This window comes from Halictus rubicundus, chromosome 13 (genome assembly GCF_050948215.1).
Source record: "Halictus rubicundus isolate RS-2024b chromosome 13, iyHalRubi1_principal, whole genome shotgun sequence".
Lineage (NCBI taxonomy): Eukaryota > Metazoa > Arthropoda > Insecta > Hymenoptera > Halictidae > Halictus > Halictus rubicundus.
Window position 1 is genome coordinate 13612524 of NC_135161.1, and position 18795 is coordinate 13631318.

The 18795-nt window shown below is 41.1% G+C and overlaps 4 protein-coding genes across 5 annotated transcripts in view; 1 reads left to right on the forward strand and 3 right to left on the reverse strand.

The window, feature by feature from the left end:
* The first annotated feature begins 650 nt into the window (after positions 1-650).
* Positions 651-2228, forward strand: LOC143360217 (UPF0389 protein GA21628). Its single transcript, XM_076798875.1, has 4 exons — positions 651-803; positions 1278-1471; positions 1555-1645; positions 1715-2228. Exons 2-4 carry the CDS (start codon positions 1279-1281, stop codon positions 1956-1958), a joined length of 528 nt encoding a protein of 175 aa, XP_076654990.1. The 5' UTR covers positions 651-803; position 1278; the 3' UTR covers positions 1959-2228.
* A 127-nt stretch (positions 2229-2355) lies between these two features.
* Positions 2356-3445, reverse strand: Ccdc58 (Coiled-coil domain-containing 58). 2 transcript variants are annotated; one of them, XM_076798876.1, is made up of 2 exons: positions 3335-3445; positions 2356-2844 (listed from the first exon to the last, which is right to left on the reverse strand). In XM_076798876.1, exons 1-2 carry the CDS (start codon positions 3377-3379, stop codon positions 2458-2460), a joined length of 432 nt encoding a protein of 143 aa, XP_076654991.1. In that variant the 5' UTR covers positions 3380-3445; the 3' UTR covers positions 2356-2457. The 2 variants fall into 2 exon arrangements, with proteins under 2 accessions (XP_076654991.1, XP_076654992.1); XM_076798877.1 differs by having other exon boundaries at positions 3269-3404.
* A 1053-nt stretch (positions 3446-4498) lies between these two features.
* On the reverse strand, positions 4499-6852 carry LOC143360637 (N-acetylneuraminate lyase A). The gene is made up of 8 exons (XM_076799669.1): positions 6696-6852; positions 6315-6376; positions 6127-6203; positions 5860-6005; positions 5529-5697; positions 5306-5451; positions 4815-4986; positions 4499-4732 (listed from the first exon to the last, which is right to left on the reverse strand). The coding sequence occupies exons 1-8, from the start codon at positions 6747-6749 to the stop codon at positions 4581-4583; spliced, it is 978 nt and encodes a 325-aa protein (XP_076655784.1). The 5' UTR covers positions 6750-6852; the 3' UTR covers positions 4499-4580.
* Positions 6853-7159: 307 nt separating this feature from the next.
* The window catches only part of LOC143360263 (1-phosphatidylinositol 4,5-bisphosphate phosphodiesterase epsilon-1), a 128438-nt gene continuing 116802 nt past the window's right edge, over positions 7160-18795 (reverse strand). The window contains exon 21 of the mRNA XM_076798957.1: positions 7160-18622. Within this exon, the coding sequence (XP_076655072.1) occupies positions 17119-18622 (1504 nt within the window). The 3' untranslated portion in view covers positions 7160-17118. The remainder of the gene's footprint in view (positions 18623-18795) is intronic.

Here is an 18795-nt window from a genome sequence, read left to right on the forward strand (position 1 = left end):
TACTACTGAATTTCGTGCCACCTCCTTCGATATTATGTTCTCCTAATACAAAAGTTCAATTTTCGAAAAATTTCCGAAATTTTCGGAATTTCGGCCGTCTGGCTTGTCGTTGACTTGTACTACTGAATTTCGTGCCACCTCCTTGGATATTATGTTTTCCTAATACAAAAGTTCGGTTTTCGGAATTTTCGAAATTTTGTCGAAAATCCAACTTTGTATTCGGAGAATATGATATCGAAGGAGGTGGCACGAAAATTCAGTAGTACAAGTCAACGACAAGCCAGACGCTCGAAATTTTCTGATTTCTACTAGGAGAACATGATAGCAAAAGAGGTGGCACCAAATTTAATGTTGTAGGGTGGAGAAAGAAGAACACATTGACTGTTGTAATTAATATTCTTTATTTCTGATCAAATAAATTCCCATGTTAAACGCGTACATTACAAAATAGAAGAAAATAGAACTAAAATGTAGCAGTATGAGCTGTTTCGCATGCAGGTCGAGTCGTAGAAAGACCCTAAAGCAGTTTCTGATGCATGGTAATGTCGCACGATACTTGCAGTTAGTCCTGATCCATGCCACAGTACCTCGTCGGTGCCACAGGCTAAATGAAACTGGTTCTGATTCGAGCTAGAAAAGATGTAGGTTCTGTTACCACACACATGTAGAATTTTCGCAATTGGCGTTCGTGAGAAAGCGCGCGTATATATATAAGAATCTGAACTATCTTGTCATGACTTAGTAAGGTCAAGGAAGGGAGGAGTGGTAACTGTCAACAATTTGCAAGGATTAAATCGTACAAAGTAAGTAGTTACTTCCAACATAGTATACATGCATTGACATTCAAATGATCTACGCGAAAATGGAAGTATGCTTCAATTGTTAATTACAGTAACGATTCAACACATTGTTGCTGTGAAAGAGAAACGTCACTTGAAAGATTCCAATTGTTCGGTCAAGGTTAATATATAGTCCGAAACGGCACGTGTTTCCACTTAGAGATTTTGTTATAAACGTTTTATTTATAGAAACATAACCTCTCAGAAACGCGGGACAGCATATATTAAATTGTTCGAGATAAATTACACTTGTTTGTAAAGCTGTAATTATCTTTAAATATTCAAATATAAAAAAATAGTATTTAAATATACGAAATTAATATTTAGTGTATTTCGTTTGAATGTTAGATAATTACATTCAGAAATACAATATATGAAAGAAGTAACTTTATATTTTGAAAACAAATGATTCTCATTCAAATTTTTGAACATTTATAGAATGTTTAGTGCAAGATTTTTGAAACAATTTAAACTACCAATTAGACAACTAAATACTACTTCAATAAGGAGAAAGATACCTGCAGGTGGTGAGCAACCACCTAAACCTGTAGCTAATGAGCAACCATCTAAATCTGCAGCTGCTACTGAGCAACCAACAAAGGCTACTAAATCAGACACCTATTCTGTCCTATGTAGGTATTAGTATAATTTATATGCAGTGACTCCGTATGTTAAACGAGCGAAAAGAAAAAATATGTTCTTTTGTATGCTTTAGCAAATATGCATTATGTATCGAATTTTGATAAACGTGTGCTGGTATGGGTTAAAAAATATCCTAGTGTAGATCAAATTCCAAGAATGGTACCGTAAGTATATTCGCCTGTAGCATTTTAAAGAGATTATTTCAAGTACAACTTATGTTTTCCATTAATTAGATGGAGTACTATGCAACGAGCAAATACCATAGCACGAATTCGTATATGCAATATAATGGCTGTTATTGCAATAATAGGTTTTATATGGGCTGTTGTGTCAGGGAAAAGGGAAGCAGCAGCTGGGAGACATGTGATAAGTGACAGAATGCTATGGTACGAGGAAGTAAAACAAAAGGGGATAGCTGAAGCTGAAGCTAAAAAGAAAATTGAAGAGGAAGCAGCAGCTTTGGCTGCTGCAAAGTAATAATAAATCTAATGACAATCTAGAAACTCACTTGCAATATTTTAAAATACTTTCTCAACTATTTTATTATAGGATATAGCTTGCAATTTCTCAGTATTTAAGAGCAATAATGTGTACTATGATACATTTTTTAAAATCTTTCCAGTATAGAATGAAATGTACGTTGTACAATAATGTAAAATATGAAGATTATGTTCTAAAGTAGATGTACATTGTTGAAACATATTTTCATGTTGTCACTTAATAAATATTCTATATGTGGATTAAGTATATGCATTATTTTAATTACTTCCATATAATCCTTTGGCAAATAGGAAGTGATTTGAATAATCTGATAGGTAATGAGATAAAAGTTGGCTCAATGGTGACTTTAACAAATAACGAATGCATGTAAACATTATGTTACAAATGTTTAATAAACTACAACCTTAAATGCAGTTGGGCTTATAATCAAACGCTCTCAACAATAATATTGTATGGAATTACCAGTATTATAATATTATGGGCCACTACTGGATGCTTTATAAAAGTTGCGGCATCTTTCATAATATATTTGAAGTGTTCGGTTTTTTACAACTTCTTCTACATTTAGCTCTGATTGCAACAAGCGCATAGTACTTTGTTCTTTCCTTAAAGTTTTAAGAAGTTGAGGAGTATTGTCACCATTATCCCGTTGGTCTTTTAATTTCTTCACTTTCTCTTTTGTAGCATTTAAACATTTTGTGATAGCCTGTTCTCTTTTAGCGTGTACCGTGTGAATCTGCTCATACAAATCTTTGCATGTTGCTGGTGTGTCAGTTTGAGCTTTGAAAGATTCTGTTGGTATTGTCGTATTTAGCATGTAAATAATTTTGTCATCAATTTGTCGCATTTTCTGCAATGCATCCTGAAACAAGACAATATTATATAGTAAATGATTTAAAGTATACTTGAGAAATATGTTTATGCGATTAAATATTTAAAAAAAAAAGGTAACAAAGGCACAATTATATTAATAATTTTTTCGTAATGTTTAAATTACTGCCTATGTTTCATATTTCAGTTCTGTGAGGACTGTGTCGCAAGTACATGTGATAACCTAACCTCGTCAGATATTAATCATATTACTACACTACACAATACAAACAATTCAAATAATAGATTTAATTCGTTCGTGAACTAGTTTTACAAAACATTTCTAATGGAACATTTCTACAACTGCAAAATATTACATAAATTGCGGTATATAACCTTAACTCAACATAAACTACATCGTTGCGCATGCATTGAAAAGATACGAAGTGTAATTTAAAGATATTGGTTTTACTAACACATATAGCATTCGTTAAATTCGGGTTTAATATCCTTTACGTTATTTTCATTTACAATAGAAATACCTGAAACTGTAAAAAGTCACCGCATTCTACACTCATGGCTGCCATACTTGCTAGTGCATGCACACTGTCGTTCAATAATGCCTGTAACAGATAAACACAATAAGCAACAAGTAGATAATGTAGCTTATCAATTACAATTTATTTTATAGAATTTATTAACGATGCTTTGATCACTATGCATAGTACTCCATGAGCATGTATTGATGATGTATGTATGAAAGCCACAAATAAATTTGGTCGGTGGACCTTTAATTATAAATTATAACAAACATTTTATAATAATCGTGTAGAGTACTTATCTCTCGAGGAGCCAAGAAGCTTGACCGTCCAAAAGAGAAGCATGATAGGATCAGGGGTCTGGTATATCGATGAAACAAATTTTAATAGTTTTCAAAACCATTTTAAAATGTATTCAAGTAGACATTTTCGAACTTCGAGGGCAGAAAGTAGAGGTGGAAGACTCCACATTGTGATAGGGCCATTTTAATTAAAAAATAAATACGGAACCACGTCGACAAATCAAGAAAACCGAGCGAACTAATTCAGATAAAATTTCGCGATTGAGAAGAATTTTCGAATTAATTTTAGAACGAATTCGTGTATGAATTTTTAGACGTTGGTGGGCTCATGTTAAAGGTGAAGGACCGCCCTTTATGACAGGGCTGATTTGGTTAAAAAGCAACAACAAAATCACATTGAAAATTTGATATAATCCCGCCGTCAGCTCGAATATCGAATATTTCTAATTGCGAGAAATGATTCTTGCCGAATCCTTCATAAGTCACCGTGCAATCGACGGCACGAATCATCTGCTTCTGAAAATCTGAAAATAGCGCCATTCGACGTAGCGGCGAAACGCTCAAACTGGTAGACAAAATTACCAACGGTCGATAAAACTCACACGATTATAGATGGCGCTACCAGTAGTCTTCTAAAGGGTTATTAAACCGACGGTCGATAACCCGTTAGGATACCACTAGTGGCGCCACCTTTAGGCCAAGTGGTTTTATCGACCGGCGGTAATTTTGTCTACAAGTTTGAGCGTTTTGCCGCTACGTCGAATGGCGCTATTTTGAGATTTTACGGAGCAGATGATTCGTGCCGCTGTTTTCACAGCGCCTTATGAGACATTCGGCAAACATTATTTGCACTGGTACAAACATGTACATTGATATTTTTATTACATCAAATACAGTATAGAAAAATAGAAAATTTGTTAGCACTGTTGCTCCATTGTTTCAAGTTATTACATTTTTATTTGAAATCCTAAGGTTTGCAGATCTTTGGCCATCGAAGTCTGCATTTCCAGAGGTAAAGTAATTAGGGGGCTTCGCGCAGGTCCAACTTCTATAGGTGTTAGGAGAAACATTGCGATCTTCATGCTCGCCACCCAGCTTCCTACAATTAGCATGAAGATTCTTATAATGTACAATTTTTTACCGTAATGTTTAATTTTTTAAGGATCGTTTCCACGTGTTACCGTATTGTGTGATATCCATTACAGCTTTCGTTAATTTTGCTTGCATCTCCCTTGCTTTCGAAACATTTCCTCCTTTCCATTGTGCAAGAATTTCCTGCGAATATTCCGGCAACATGTTCAGTGTTGTCACTATGAACGAGTCCATTCCATCTGCGCTGCCTGCGTTAATTAACTGAAAGAAATTACAATTGCTTTTATTTGTTTCTGTTGTCTTTACCCATAGTCACTAAAGGGAATTAAATAATCTTTTAAAATTCTTTCCATTTAGGACAAAAGAAATCATCTTCTGAAATTGTTTCCTTCTTGAAGTGCAAAATTGTTTTTAAAAATTGTTCGCCGTTTGAGCACACGATAAAAAATATAATAGAGTCAACAAAAATCGCTTTGAAAAGTAATTTGTAACGTGTATTCACAAGAGGCAACAGGCGAAAAGATTATAGTACATTCGTACCATTTTGATCGATGTCTCAATAGGTATAATAAATACGTACCTGATCATTGCCGAGGAAAACTGTGTACTTCTTGTTGTCAGCATATAACGCTTGAATACCTTCGTCTAAGCTGGAGCTGGTGAATTTGATTCCCGCGAAATTTGGAATTTTGTCGCCAAGGGTTTCCAAAAATTGTCCCATATGAACTGAAAATATAATAAAAATGAAAGTACATTACACAATTTTCCTGTGTTTCGAAAAAATACATTTAAATGTTACTCACCGTTAACATTCGTGAACATCTGGATATGATAGTAGAAAAGCGGAGTGTTCGGCGCAGCTTTGCCAACCATTTGCAAATATTCGGTCAATTGGGGCGCAGTTGTTGGTTTGAAATACAGCTCGGGCAGACATAATATGGAATCGGCCTTGATACTCTCAGCGTGCTTTGCCTTTAAACAAATATAACAGTTTTAAGTTTTAATTCTCTAATCTTTCGGAAGACGTATTAAAAAATTCACAGAGCACGCGACGAATTAACCACGTCATAGGGGGGTTGACTGCAATTTATACGGAATCTATTGTTATGATAGTATAGTTTGTGTTATACATACGAGCTCCAAAACGTCTGGGAGAGAGGCACCGCCAACTTGAATCATCAGATGTTGTTTGGTTGTTTTTACAGCGTTCGCCCATGCTGTAGCTACAGCTTTTCTTTCGGTTATTGACATAGACGTACCCTCCCCGGTGGTTCCATTGACTATTAGGCAAATGAAAATATTAGAAAAGTGCTTTATATCGCAAAAAGCGTGCACAAGTAAGTTTTAAATTCTAATTATACTCGAGCAAGCAAAATCGTAAAAAATATAATGTTTACTTACCGAGAATGCCGGTGATCTTCTTTTTAGCCAAATATTCAGCGTACTGTGGGATTATTGCCAAATTCAGGGATTTTTGGCTACAGAAAGTGGAAAAAAATTTAAATGTGAATTTTGAAAAATTGTATGAAATGAAGCTGATATTATAATAAAACGAAAATGATAAAACTAATGGTTTTTTAATGTATTACCTGTCGTAATTGAAGGGGGTGAATACGGGGGCCATAAGGCCTTTGAAAGTGAAAGCTGGTTTCTACAATAAACAAATTTTGTATTACTTCAAGCATCTAGTTTTCGTAAATCTTATATCAACGTAGAAATATTTTATCGAATAAGAAATACGTTTATGTAACAGTAACTCAGATTTACATGCTGGATAATATTAAATGAAAAATATACAAAATTAATAAATGCAAAACTATTGAAATTTCTCTACGAGTTTGCCACAAAATTAATGACTGAAATATGTTAAAATTTTTTTAAATTGTGCTAGAATAAATGTTCAAATGAAAGTTCATGTTAAAATTTTAATAAAATAGCATATTGAAAAATAATTATACATGCTTACGTACCGACATGGTGGTGGCTCTGCGGTGCGTGTTCGAATGCGGCGAATCAATTGGCATACTGCATAACACTCACCGGAGAGGAATATTTTGTTCGGTCGTGATAAGATTGTACCTACTTCATATCAAGTATATTTTATCTCGTGTTTACTCCCTTTTAAAACTACACTTTTGTATGTTTCATTTGAATACGATAACCATTGCTGTGTCATTTATAATAATTATGCAAAACAGATAACGAGAAAATTGGGAATTATGCATGTAACAAACAATTTCTTAACAGTATGCAATTTTCTTGTATAAATCACCAAGGAAAAACACTCGAATATATTAAAGTAATGATACTTTTCAATTGTGCAATCTAAAGTTTGAATTATTGAATACTCGTCTTTAAAAATGTGTAATCTTGTTACTATCGATCATAAAGCGAAAAAGTAATTGTATCTTTTTTCAAGTGCTACAATGGCTGACAATAACAATGACAAAATAAAAACGGGATTACGGTCAGCGAATAAAAACCATGACGGTTATTTATAAAAATGCTTTTCATGTTTATTTACATGGAGATTTTCTTTTCTTCAACAATGCCAGCGGTATATTAACACGGTACCACCGTAGTGATAAATTATACATAAACCTCAAGATGGCCGCATGCGTTTTCTCCGTTTATGAGTACATATTACATACGTAGAACGTAGTGCTACGTGGGAGTATACACAATAACGCCAAAGAGCATTCTACATAATGACATTTGCTACTCGTACAACGTCCTCCACACGTCCCACCGTTTTTCATTTACATAAATATCATTTGAACCGAACGAATGTTCCCGAGCTACGTTGTACCGGCGTGTATAGTTCGTCAAATAATTCAATTATTCCATTACTGATACGTTTATATTTGTTCTTTTTCACTACTACCTCTCCGTAATTCCTCGACACCCGCCATGTCGCGGCGAACATTAAGCTAAACTATTAAATACAATGTTAGAACTTGCTGTCTGTCATTTTGCAAGAATTGAACTTTACACTCTACGATGGAATTTTTTAAACGTACACCTCTGTCGTTAGCGTTAACTAGTATAATTAATATTTCGTTTGAATCCTCCGTACTCGTGTGTTCTCCACCGACAATCAGTGTTGTTCTCGTTGGCTGATCAATTGAAAACAAAAATTGGCAGTAACTTAATCGTACTAATCAGAGACCAGGGTAATTAGCCAGTGCTTTCATAGTTCAGTTATATAGACTGCGGACATTACGCGTTTATGACAAAACCGAGCGAATCGAACGCAAAACAGGAAAAGATGTTTGAACAATTTAAAAATGCAATTTTTATTTTGCACACAAATTCGCAGCCTGGTTGGGAATTGTTTAAAAATTGCTTTTGTTGGAACGAAACGCAATCTGTCTGGCATGCAATGGATTTTCTTCTTTCGTAAATAAAGTAAAATCTTCTGGTTTAATGAATAGTCGATTTAAGGTTTATTTTTTTGTAAAAGATGATTATTTATAAGTCGTGTTAACATTGTGGCACAAAATTGCTCGGTACAATTCCTATTGTTCTCGTTACAAGCGTCGACGCAGCTTCGCGAGACTGTGTGATGATCTATATACTGTGTGATTGCTTCGAGTATACTTATTCCCAGATAAAGTATAGTTACCACTTACGTAAGAACGCTGTAGCATTTAAGTGGTGACGTAACCAGATAACGATGCAACTATCTGTATTAAACGGTATATTCTCATCAGATACGTGTCCGAAATAAAGCGTCGTGCGTCGCGACAAAAACCGAAATAAGAAGCGTACACGTTCCTTCTCATTTTTTCCCATTTTTCTTTCTTCAAAGTATAGAAAGTTGTATATTAAAATACAAAAATTTGTACAGTACAAAATACAGAATATAGAGGAGGCTTACACGGTACACGAACATCTATCTACGCGACAAGAAAAAGTTTAACAAATAACCATTCGTTTAGGGTTACCCGTACAAAAATGAAATATATCAAAAAAGAAACAAAAAAAAAAAAAACAAAAAAAAAATAGGTAAACGTTTCATTGTCCATGTATAATGAAAGTCGGAGAGAAAGAGGGAGCTTTTAATGAAATAACGGGTGGTTTATTGGCATAATTACAAATGTTCTAGGGAGGCATGTTAAACTTATCGATCGAACGCTTAATTAAAGAGCGTAAAAGCACGTTCAGATTAGAGTTCCTGAAACAACACTGCGAACCGATTCCGAGCTTCTCACAAGTGTATGAAAAAATAAGTTTACGGCCTGTCTGGGTTTGTTCACGAACAAAGGTTTTACATCGTACAAAAGTCTCAATTTAAACAGTTTACCAGGTGCTGGGCACACGTGTCTCGACTCATTGTCAGGCGAAACCGTCCCCCCACCCTAGCGCCCATTGTCCCCGCCCATTCTACTGGAAAGTAGACGCCGTTACCATGGAGAAAGGACGCGCTTCGCCTGACGTGTATTGCTACGAATGTACGTACGGTTGCCTACGGAGGGACAAACACTATAGCGAACGCGATGAAGGTGCGCGCTGCACGAGAGAGAGAGAGAGAGAGGTGGTGGGGGAAGCCAGGCGTTGGAGGGGCCCCGACCGTGCCCAGCACTGCAGTATACTATAGAAAACAAGCGATCGGTCCCGACCGCTTTCGGCGCTATAGTGACGTTGTCTCATCTCCCAGGCTGGGTTACGTTACTACCGTTCGGTCACTTAACAAATCGACCGCCGACTATACAATTAATGATTCGCAAACTGAATCGATAGTCACAACGACCTAACTTACTGATAAACGCACCAAAATAGCCGCCCGATGAGAATGCAGTGGAAACGAACCACAATCTTGTTAAATCCGTTATCGCGTGTATATAATATATATTACATAATATATATAATATATAATATATATATATGTCTCTATATAGATCTATATAGACTCATGAATGTTAGGTTAATACATATATATGTTAATATATATGTATACGTATCATAAAACTCACACTTATGAAAAAGACTTTTTATTAAATATTATTAGACAGATTAACAGCCGTGGCCGGGCCAGCCTGGCCATATGGCAGAAACGTTTCTTTAAACTGTTTATCAACTTTTTCATGTTATCAATAGCGTTCTTCTTGTCTTTCTTTGGCTTCGAATCGCGCCTCGGAGGTGCACCGCAGAGTTCGTAATCGTTTAAGAGTAACCCGTACCGTTTGACCGGACGACAAATCGCCCACGATTTGTGTAAAATAATCAAAAATATACGCGGTTCTATTTTGTTTATACAGGTCGATTTTTCTTCCATAACGAACCTATTTCGTGTGGGTGTCTCACGTGTAACATTAGAAAATTCACTTGAACGTGTTCGAAAATTATTTTAACGAGGGACTGTGGTACATGCGACCGATTGTCGTCGAATCATCCGGTACATTTAAGCCTATACATGCATCGATACACGTGTTCTGGGCGGAGTTCGAAGGTTCACTGGTGGGGGAAACGCGCGTCTGATTGGTTACATGGTCCTGATGCAATCGTAAATGGCCGGCAATATTTAATAAATCATATATCTGAAAATCCACTAATTAAAAGAACTCCCTCTGCCACTTCTGTCGTTTTAAACAATTAAAAATATAACCTAACTCCCAGAGATTACTGTAGGACCACGTGACAAAGGTTTTGCGACCACCACATCCAAAATCAGACATCTAGCACAGGTACAGTCCCCCCAGTCAATTTTCCAACTCTGTCCAGCGCACATCGTATAGGTCTACCGAGCATCAGAGGCAGTTCGAACTGCGCAGGTCCGCAGAGAAGATAGGCGGGGCTTAGCGGCCGCTCGAGCCAATAACCTTGCTCCCCGCTAGTGCGTACCCCCACTCCCAGCGAAGATTCTCATGCGGCACAGTAGACGAATACGATATCGAATGAGCACCTCGACGACTGGGCGGGGCTTCGATCAATCTTCTTCAAATTGCTCCGCCCACATGCGTCCAACGCTCGGTAGACCTGCGCGGGCCTATCACCGCGCGAGTATACATATTACGCGCGAATGCGAATAATTTATCCATTTAGTTATTTGTTTAGATATTACGCGCACATATTTAATGTAACAGCTATCGAAGAACCACGGATATGTACAATATGGATATGCCCGATCAGTACAGAGTATAATACGTCATAGCTCTCCTTTCGAGTGCGTTGGAACGCGTTTCGTACATGTTCCGGAAGGTTCGATTTGATCGAAAAGTTTTTCTCCCGCGTTTCTCGACACAAGATTGCTAATTTTCTGAGGACAATCAACGGATTTCGCGTGCATGAATGCAGGTGTGCTGTAACCTTGCTAACAAACGAATCCACCAGAACTCTGTTATCTTTCGAACACCCTGTATATTTCACGCGAAAGTTCTCACCGTGATCCGGATGGAGTTTCGCCGCGTAATTAGAAAGCGTCTAAAATATTCTCTCGTGTGATCAGCGATTAATTAAACTTTCGAACCTCGTCGAGAGTATCGAAAACGCTTCTTTCGGTTCTTTCGTTATACTGTTTTTTTTTCTTTCTTTCTCTTTTCACGAACCCTTTTACCATTTTCCGTTCCCGGTTCCAACGTTCTCCTCCGGCTTTTCTTTTCTCCCGTCGACGGAAAAGAGAAATTAATACTGCATCGTTCGCGTTTGAAGCGGCTCCGCTGGAGCTCGCTCGAGAAAGTGTGCTTAATGAGAATGGTCCCAAAAGTTTTAAGAAGTACATAGAGAGTCGTTTCTCGTTTTGATGGAGTACAATGTAGGTTTTCGTCTTATAAATAGGTTCCTTCTTTTCTCTATTTTCCTTTTTCTTCGTTTCTGTCTTTCGACAAACTTTTCGGAGTCCGTCGCGAGGAGGATTCTTGCTCCAAGCATAAGCGCCGTTACGCGAATGGAATCGCGCTCGCGCGCGAGAGAGAGAGAGAGAGAGAGAGAGAGAGAGATTGAAAAATTATAGGGAAACAATCTTACGGAGTAGTCGGGGGCATCCCGTGGAAAAAACTGTGCGCTAATTCAAAACATGTTTAAACATTTTCCGTGCGCGCGTAGCGACGCTTGGATGCTTCTGAAAATGTTTCCTAACAAACAACAGTCGCGAAGGACTGCCGTTCACGTGCACCTCTGCGTTCGAAGAGAGCGGGGGAGAGAAAGAGAGAGAGGGAGAGAGGGAGAGACGTCCGTTTTTTAGTCGATGATATTCTCGATGCGGGGGTTTTTCGCCGAGACCCAAGGAGCATCGAAATTAACCGTCAGTTATCGTTATTAGTAGCCATTGTTCGTCTATTTACATCGCGTCCCGTTCCTCTGCTGTCGAACGACAGATTCGATTAATTAAAGACACACTTCACAAAATGTACCTCCCTGTCGTGTTGCAATAAATTGAACGATCAAACACAGAAATGCCCCGTGCATTTCACTGTTTTAATAAAAATTAAGTACTCGAAGGAACATAACAGTTATTCAACGTCGTTATACATGTACAGTGGCCACTCGATAAGCAGCAGCTCTGCAACTCCACTGCTCCGAGAGCGCAGCGAGCGGTGGGGAGAGCGTGGGCGTGGTTGACCACGCCCCCCGCTAGTACGCATGCGCGAGAGTTGCTACGGTGACTCCCACAGCCCCGAGCAGCGGCGCTTATCGAGCGCCCACGCGTCGAACGCTTGAAATAATGATTGAAACGCGCTTGATCAAGATACTCGCCAGCTGAACCTGTTCACGTTTTATTTATAAATCTAGTGATCCTGTAAAATGATATTTGTACCGGATATGATGGCAGACGCGCTCGGAATGCCGTTTCGAACCCGAGAAACTGGGAAATCGAAAATCATCGAGACGATTCAAATCGATTTCCCTCGACGATCGTGACACCATCGAGCGCGTCTTGATTTGTGCAGCAGGTGGTCGCCGGGTTCGCATACTTCCGTTCGATCATCCGCGTTCGCGACACTTGCGTCGAGAGAGATATGTTGTGTCGAGTGATCGCTTATCATATTAGTCGAAGATAAACGGGGGATAGTTTATACTAAGGAAGTGGTGTCCAAAAATATATCAGGGTGCTCAGCGGCGCCACGAAATTCTCGAAAGAAATTATGCGTGTTCTCTGTCGCAGGCGACCCTCTGCGACACCCTCCGATCCCCGGGAACCGTAGTCTACGATAATTATTCTCGTTAGCATATCGTTCCTATATTCCTTGTTTCCTTATATTTACGATAATCTGTCATCGAAGCACATCAATCAAGCGAACAATCGATTCTCGTGCGGAGTCGGCGGTGCTAGGACGAAGCGATTAGGTTCGTCCCCGGGATCCGAGCGTTCGCCGGTCACGCTGCCAGAGGAAGTGTCGTACACGTACACATGTGAAATTGTCAGTCGTGGCTCATCGAAAGTATAAAACACGTTATCAGAGTATGCTAGCGAATGGAAGACGAAGGGCAACGTGTTCGTGGCGTCTCCGGCCCGCGGTAGAAAGACTTCGTTATTAATTATTCTCCGCTATTAATTACTCGTCCGCCTGTACATAGAATTATACAGTGAGAAAAAGTTAGGCTGGAGGTCTCGATCGGTACACACCGAAACCGAGAGTTGACAGTATTTTGTGATAATACATTTTTTTTCTGCGTACCGCTGAAGCAACTGTGGAATGAAAAATGGTAAAACGACCGACGCTCCTTGGTCTCTCCTCTTTTACAATAAATAACTCTGTTAACAGTCCGGCGGGTGGGGGGTAAGGGGGCAACGATTGTAAAAGGAACATTGATCTACGGTTTTTCTTTTCCTGTTTACTCGTCTCTCAGTATCAACAATATATAATAAATATGATTTGCAACGAAGGGAGCGCAAGACGCTTGGGTCGCCGCGAATTGTGGTGCGCGAATCGCGTGTTTCGCACTGTTCAACATTCTTTTGTGACTTGGACTTTTGCGCTCTGGATTGTTCGATTTTGAACATTTCTCGTTTCGCGTCCACTGTTCGGAATTTTTCCACGAATTTTCATCCAATTTCTACCTTGAATTCTTCCATTTGTTTAACTTTCTATCATGCTCGTGAACTGCGGATTTTCGCCTTAAATATTTATTCGTCACGTTTCGAGATAAACAGCCCAGATAAACGAAAACCACCCCAATCTTTTCGTAGAACATTGTACAGTGCATTCGACGCATTGCACTCCCACCACCGCGTGTAATAAACATCTGTGTGAAAGGGTTAAAACTCTGCAGAAATAGTTCGCACAAGCGTCAAACGTTTCCTCGTAAGTAGCAAGACTCCACGCGCGTTAAGAACTCTCGTCGATCGTATAATTGATTATATATATAATATATCTATTATGTATAATAATAACAGAGAAGACGATGCGCGAATATGTACAAACATTGCCCGCACTGCATTCTCGTAACAATTGAAATGATAAAAACAGATGAGTCCGCGCGGCGATAGAACGTCGTCGACTAGCGTTTTTCATTTTCTCTATGCTATTGGCCATTAGCTGGGGGAGAGGGGTGTGGGAGGGCTCGACAAGATTTTCATAGTTCTCCGAACTACTGGCGAAGACTATGCGCGCGCGAACGTTAGGATAAAAGCTCACCTAACCGCTCAAGACTGCATCCCCTCCTGCAGTGTCGGCCAGATTAACAAAATTGTCCCCCCACTCTACCCTTCCCCTTCCACGACGCTATTCCCCTACTTTCCGGCGACGAGCATCCCCGCGCTTTCGTCACGTGACCGTGATGCGCGCACCCTATTCGCTTTGCGTCCGCGTCTGCGCCGTGACTGGCTAATGGCGGAGAGGGGGTCACCGTATTCCCCTCGATTTCCCCTATCTGACGACACTGCCCCTCGGCCGTAGATCCGCGCGTCCCTGGCATAGTGATCTCGCTGTACTTGCAATATTAGAACGATAGAATTGGCTACTCGAAACGACGAATTCAGCGAAGGTCATCTGGATGATCTTGAGCGGTTAGATGATCGAACTCCGGATTGCAACCGTGGTTTTCGCGAGCGAACGAGAGCGGTTCCCTTGACTAGCATGATCTTTGTTATGCTCACCGAGGATTACGGCGGCATGGAAATAATACTGTTTTTCGTTCCTCCTCTTTTTTTTTTCTTTTCGCTTTCTTCTATTTTTATCCGAGACTCGCCGTTGACGAGATCAACTTGTCGCGAGAACTTTCGTTCCACGAACCATTCCGTTCACGTTTGAAATGGGTCGCGCCTAGAAAGATCATTGAATACACCTCGATTCGAGAGATACGTCGATGATAGAGCTTGACTAGACGTCTTCACTTTCGCATTCGAATCATTCGCGACCATTCGGTGGATCGTTGCTAATCGTCTATAACTTATGCTCTCAGCTTTATTCGCACGCCGGAAGGGAGGCGGCGGTTCAACTAATCGACTCGTAGAAAATCATGCGAGAACAGAACAATTGTGGAAGAATACTATAGTCGTTCGGGTTGCCCGAACTTTCTTCATCTGCGTTCGCTTTTTACCCGTTTCGGTTTTCTTTTTGTCTTCGTCATTGCTTTTTCGTAAAAATGGACGCGGCACCGTGCAATCTATTCTGTTACAAAGAGTTGACTCATTTATGCGGAATAATTGAAACGAAAATCTTTCAAAATTTTTAGCTTCCACCTGAAACATATTTCATTTAATATGGAATCTAATTTTATTCTAAAAATGAGGAATCTTGTTGATAATTCCTGGGAACAAAATTAAACAAACAAGTGTAAAGACGCTTTGCCTCTGCTGGGATATTATTAAATTTCTCGGGGTACGAATTTCTTTGAACATTAAGTAGACTGCACGACGACTATGCAAAAGTACACTATGAAACGCCGATAAAATAAAAGAGAACGTCCACGTCAGGTACTCAAAGTGCAAGCGTTAATAACTGGGGGGAGGGGCGGGGGCAAGTAAATGCTTATAAAAAAGAATCAGGTCCCGGTGTAAGTTACATCGATATTGGAAATTGATATAACGGCTTCATCATCGAACTGAACTTGACTAGTTTTTGTATTTTCTCTCACAATAAACGTTTCCGACGAAGCCTCTTTTCTCGCGATCTCACGACGATATAGAATTTTTGTTTTCTCCTCGTTTTTTTTTTCGGTTTTGGTATTTTAAGTACAATGTATCCGTTAAATGTAAATATATACACATATTAAAATATATAGTTTAGATTAAAAATATGTACACGCGTATACAAAAATATGGAAAACAGGATTATGTCGATCTGGAAACCCAAATGAACTAATCGTGTCGAAACTGAATGCTGCGATTGAATGATAGTTTTCTGAGTATTATTTCTTCGGGGGGATATGCTTGGGAAGCGCCGAATTCGGTAGCCCTATTTGTCCTCGGAAGAACGTAATTCGCATGACGATCATGGTTGACTAGAAAATCACTAGAAAACTGTTTCCAAAAATTAATCACGGTTCCGCTTGCCGTTGTCGAACTCGCTTGGCGGGCGCGTCGAAAAAATCGAAACTGTGCTGAATTGTGCTTAACCCTGCCACGATCCATCGACATCGACCGCGTAATTGCTATAATATCGATCGCGACGCAACTGTCGTCGACAATGTTACATTTTAAGTGGTTCCGAACCGTTAGAAAAAGGTGGGTCAAAATCTTGACCCGTGTTCCGCTTTTACGTATATCGTTGACTGCGAATCTGCAAAATTCGATTTGGACACACCCTCAAGTTACTCGTCGCGTTCAAAATAAATTATAAAAATATATATATAATCCCCTGTTGATTTAAACGTATTTTGGGTAACTTCGCTGTGAGTTTGAACGAAACAACTCTACTAACTCTACTCGGCTCCTAATTAACCACGTCTTTCTCTTGACCGAAAAATCCGAGGAGCTTTCCCAACCCTCTAATCAATACAAAGAACCTGTAGAACTCTCCTAAGATCGTAGCAGGGTTAACGAAGAAGTATTCAGCACCGAAGCAAACGATAAAAGTCCCATGTCGACAGGGTGGTCAGACGGTCGAGACCCTCGAGAATCCTTACAAATACCACGTCCAATCAAACTCCGTCTGTCTCAATCATACTACTCATTTAAACCGGTTCGCCCGACTCCGATCCGCATGATCGATTGCCGTCGAGTACAATTAGGCGTCTGTTTGGTTCGACAGCGTTCCAATGCTGTTCGTAGACACGAGGCTGCTTTCGAGACCGACCTTCGGGATTCGCGTCCAATCTGTGTGTCTGCTGCGTCTGTGTCTATGTACGTGTGTGTGAGCGCGTGTGTGTATCGCCGTTCAGCGGTTGGTTGACTAGTATCGCATAGTTAGCCTCCGTCTTCGGAAATACAACGGTCTAGGTTGTGGGGACTTACGACTCATTCCTCCGAGTGGCGAAGATCGATGAAATCGACGTCGCCCGGGACTGCCACTATGACTTCCACACCCGTAGCTTCCTCAGGGAAAGTTTCTTCAGGTGCAGAGCCGCGTTGATAATATCAGACTCTCTGGCGTCTTCGCCGTCGGAATGGACCTCTCTCCTGCGTCCGGGTGTGAGCAGACGGTGTCTGGCTCCCCTGGACGTGGGATCGGACAGTGCCTCGGAAACAGGGGCCTTCTCCTTGCTGGACCCAGGCAGGGAGACCGATCTGCCGACGCCGAATCCTTTGCTCAACCTGTCCAGGGTCGCCGGGAGCAGATGACGCCTGGGGATCACCTGCTCCCGCTCCCTCAAGATGAATCTACCGAGCGTCTTCCAGAACGCCTGCGTGCTGTACACGTTCTCGTCATCCCGCAGGACTCTTAGCTGCCGATTCCCGCTGCCGACGGCCCCGGTGCCTCCCCATTCCAGCTCCTCGACCAGAGCGAACTTCATCGGGTCCTCCATCCGCCTAGCTTTCACCAGCGCCTGCGCCAGGACATCCTGAGCTGAACTACTGACTCTGACCCGCAGGATCGCGTAAGGAATGTCCGGAGAGACGTTGTAGATGCAGACCAGGAAGGTGTCGGTCTCGTCCCAAATGTGGGTGGACGTGTCCCTCTCCGAGTCCAGTTTCGAGTGACCCGCTGTGCTCCTGATGGAAGCCAGCCAGGCTCTGGTGCTCGGGTCGTCGCCGACTCTCTTGAACAGGAACCGACCCTGACCCTTCCACAGGGCTTGCGCTTGAAGCGGACGTTCCGTAGGGTCCAGGACTCGTTGGGTCGGCAGCTCCTCTTTGTCCTTCTTCTCCCAGCCTCGGGACACCTCCTCCACCAAGATGTACTCGTCCACCCGGTCCGCCGGGATCCCAGCCTTCTGCAGAGCTTGCAACATTACTTCCTGCGTGGTGCTCTCCTGCGTCACCTTCAGAATGGTGTACGGCTCGTTCGGCACCACGTGGAACACCATCAGGAAGAACATCCTTCTCTTCAACGTGACACCGCCCAGTCCTGGGTCTACCGTGGTTAGCTTCTCCGGCTCCTTACCGGTCAACGACCGCTTCGATGGCTCCTTATGGTCGCGACAGCAGGTGTTGTAGTCGAGACTCTCCTCTTCCAAGCGGGAATAGATGAACAACGTGGACAGGGCCAAAGGCTTGTTCTTGCAGGAGCGTAGCCGAACGTGCCGGTACCCAGGCCGTAGGCATTTCAACGGAATCACCTTTTGAGCGATCACGTGGTGGGAACTGGCCTCGACGATCCCGAAACGCAGGAACGCCAGATCCTTGAACATCACTTGGAAACAGAACCGCTCGTTCCAGATCGGATTCAGAGCGTTGTTCTGCACTACTTTGGTCTTGTGCTTCGCACAGTCGCTCGGGATACCGACCAACTCGATCTCCACGTAGGTGCTCGCCACGAAGTTCGTCGGGGACACGTACTGGCCGGAGACTATCGACAAGGTTAGGTGCGCCGAGTGCAGGCCGTCGAACTCCTTGTCCCAAGGGTTGAACCGCCTGGAAATTGAATGGAACGTGTTTGTGGATATTCGAGATACTTGAGGATTGGACGGAATTTACATCGACGAACTTCACAACATCGAGCGATCTAGAGATTGTAATCGAAACCGCAGAGAGTTCAAGCTCTGATCTCACTGGACTTGGGGATTTTAATTACTTATGACAGAAAT

What these genes read in the sequence shown, in the direction of transcription:
- LOC143360217 (XM_076798875.1), top strand. Translation starts at nt 1,279, where the DNA reads ATGTTTAGTGCAAGATTTTTGAAACAATTTAAACTACCAATTAGACAA. An exon ending in AGACACCTATTCTGTCCTAT is followed by an intron (nt 1,472 to 1,554) that starts GTAGGTATTAGT and finishes TGTATGCTTTAG; the next exon opens with CAAATATGCATTATGTATCG. An exon ending in CAAATTCCAAGAATGGTACC is followed by an intron (nt 1,646 to 1,714) that starts GTAAGTATATTC and finishes TCCATTAATTAG; the next exon opens with ATGGAGTACTATGCAACGAG.
- Ccdc58 (XM_076798876.1), bottom strand. Translation starts at nt 3,379, where the DNA reads ATGGCAGCCATGAGTGTAGAATGCGGTGACTTTTTACAGTTTCAG. An exon ending in GTGACTTTTTACAGTTTCAG is followed by an intron (nt 2,845 to 3,334) that starts GTATTTCTATTG and finishes GTCTTGTTTCAG; the next exon opens with GATGCATTGCAGAAAATGCG.
- LOC143360637 (XM_076799669.1), bottom strand. Translation starts at nt 6,749, where the DNA reads ATGCCAATTGATTCGCCGCATTCGAACACGCACCGCAGAGCCACCACC. An exon ending in GCAGAGCCACCACCATGTCG is followed by an intron (nt 6,377 to 6,695) that starts GTACGTAAGCAT and finishes TGTTTATTGTAG; the next exon opens with AAACCAGCTTTCACTTTCAA. An exon ending in AATGGATATCACACAATACG is followed by an intron (nt 4,733 to 4,814) that starts GTAACACGTGGA and finishes TGCTAATTGTAG; the next exon opens with GAAGCTGGGTGGCGAGCATG.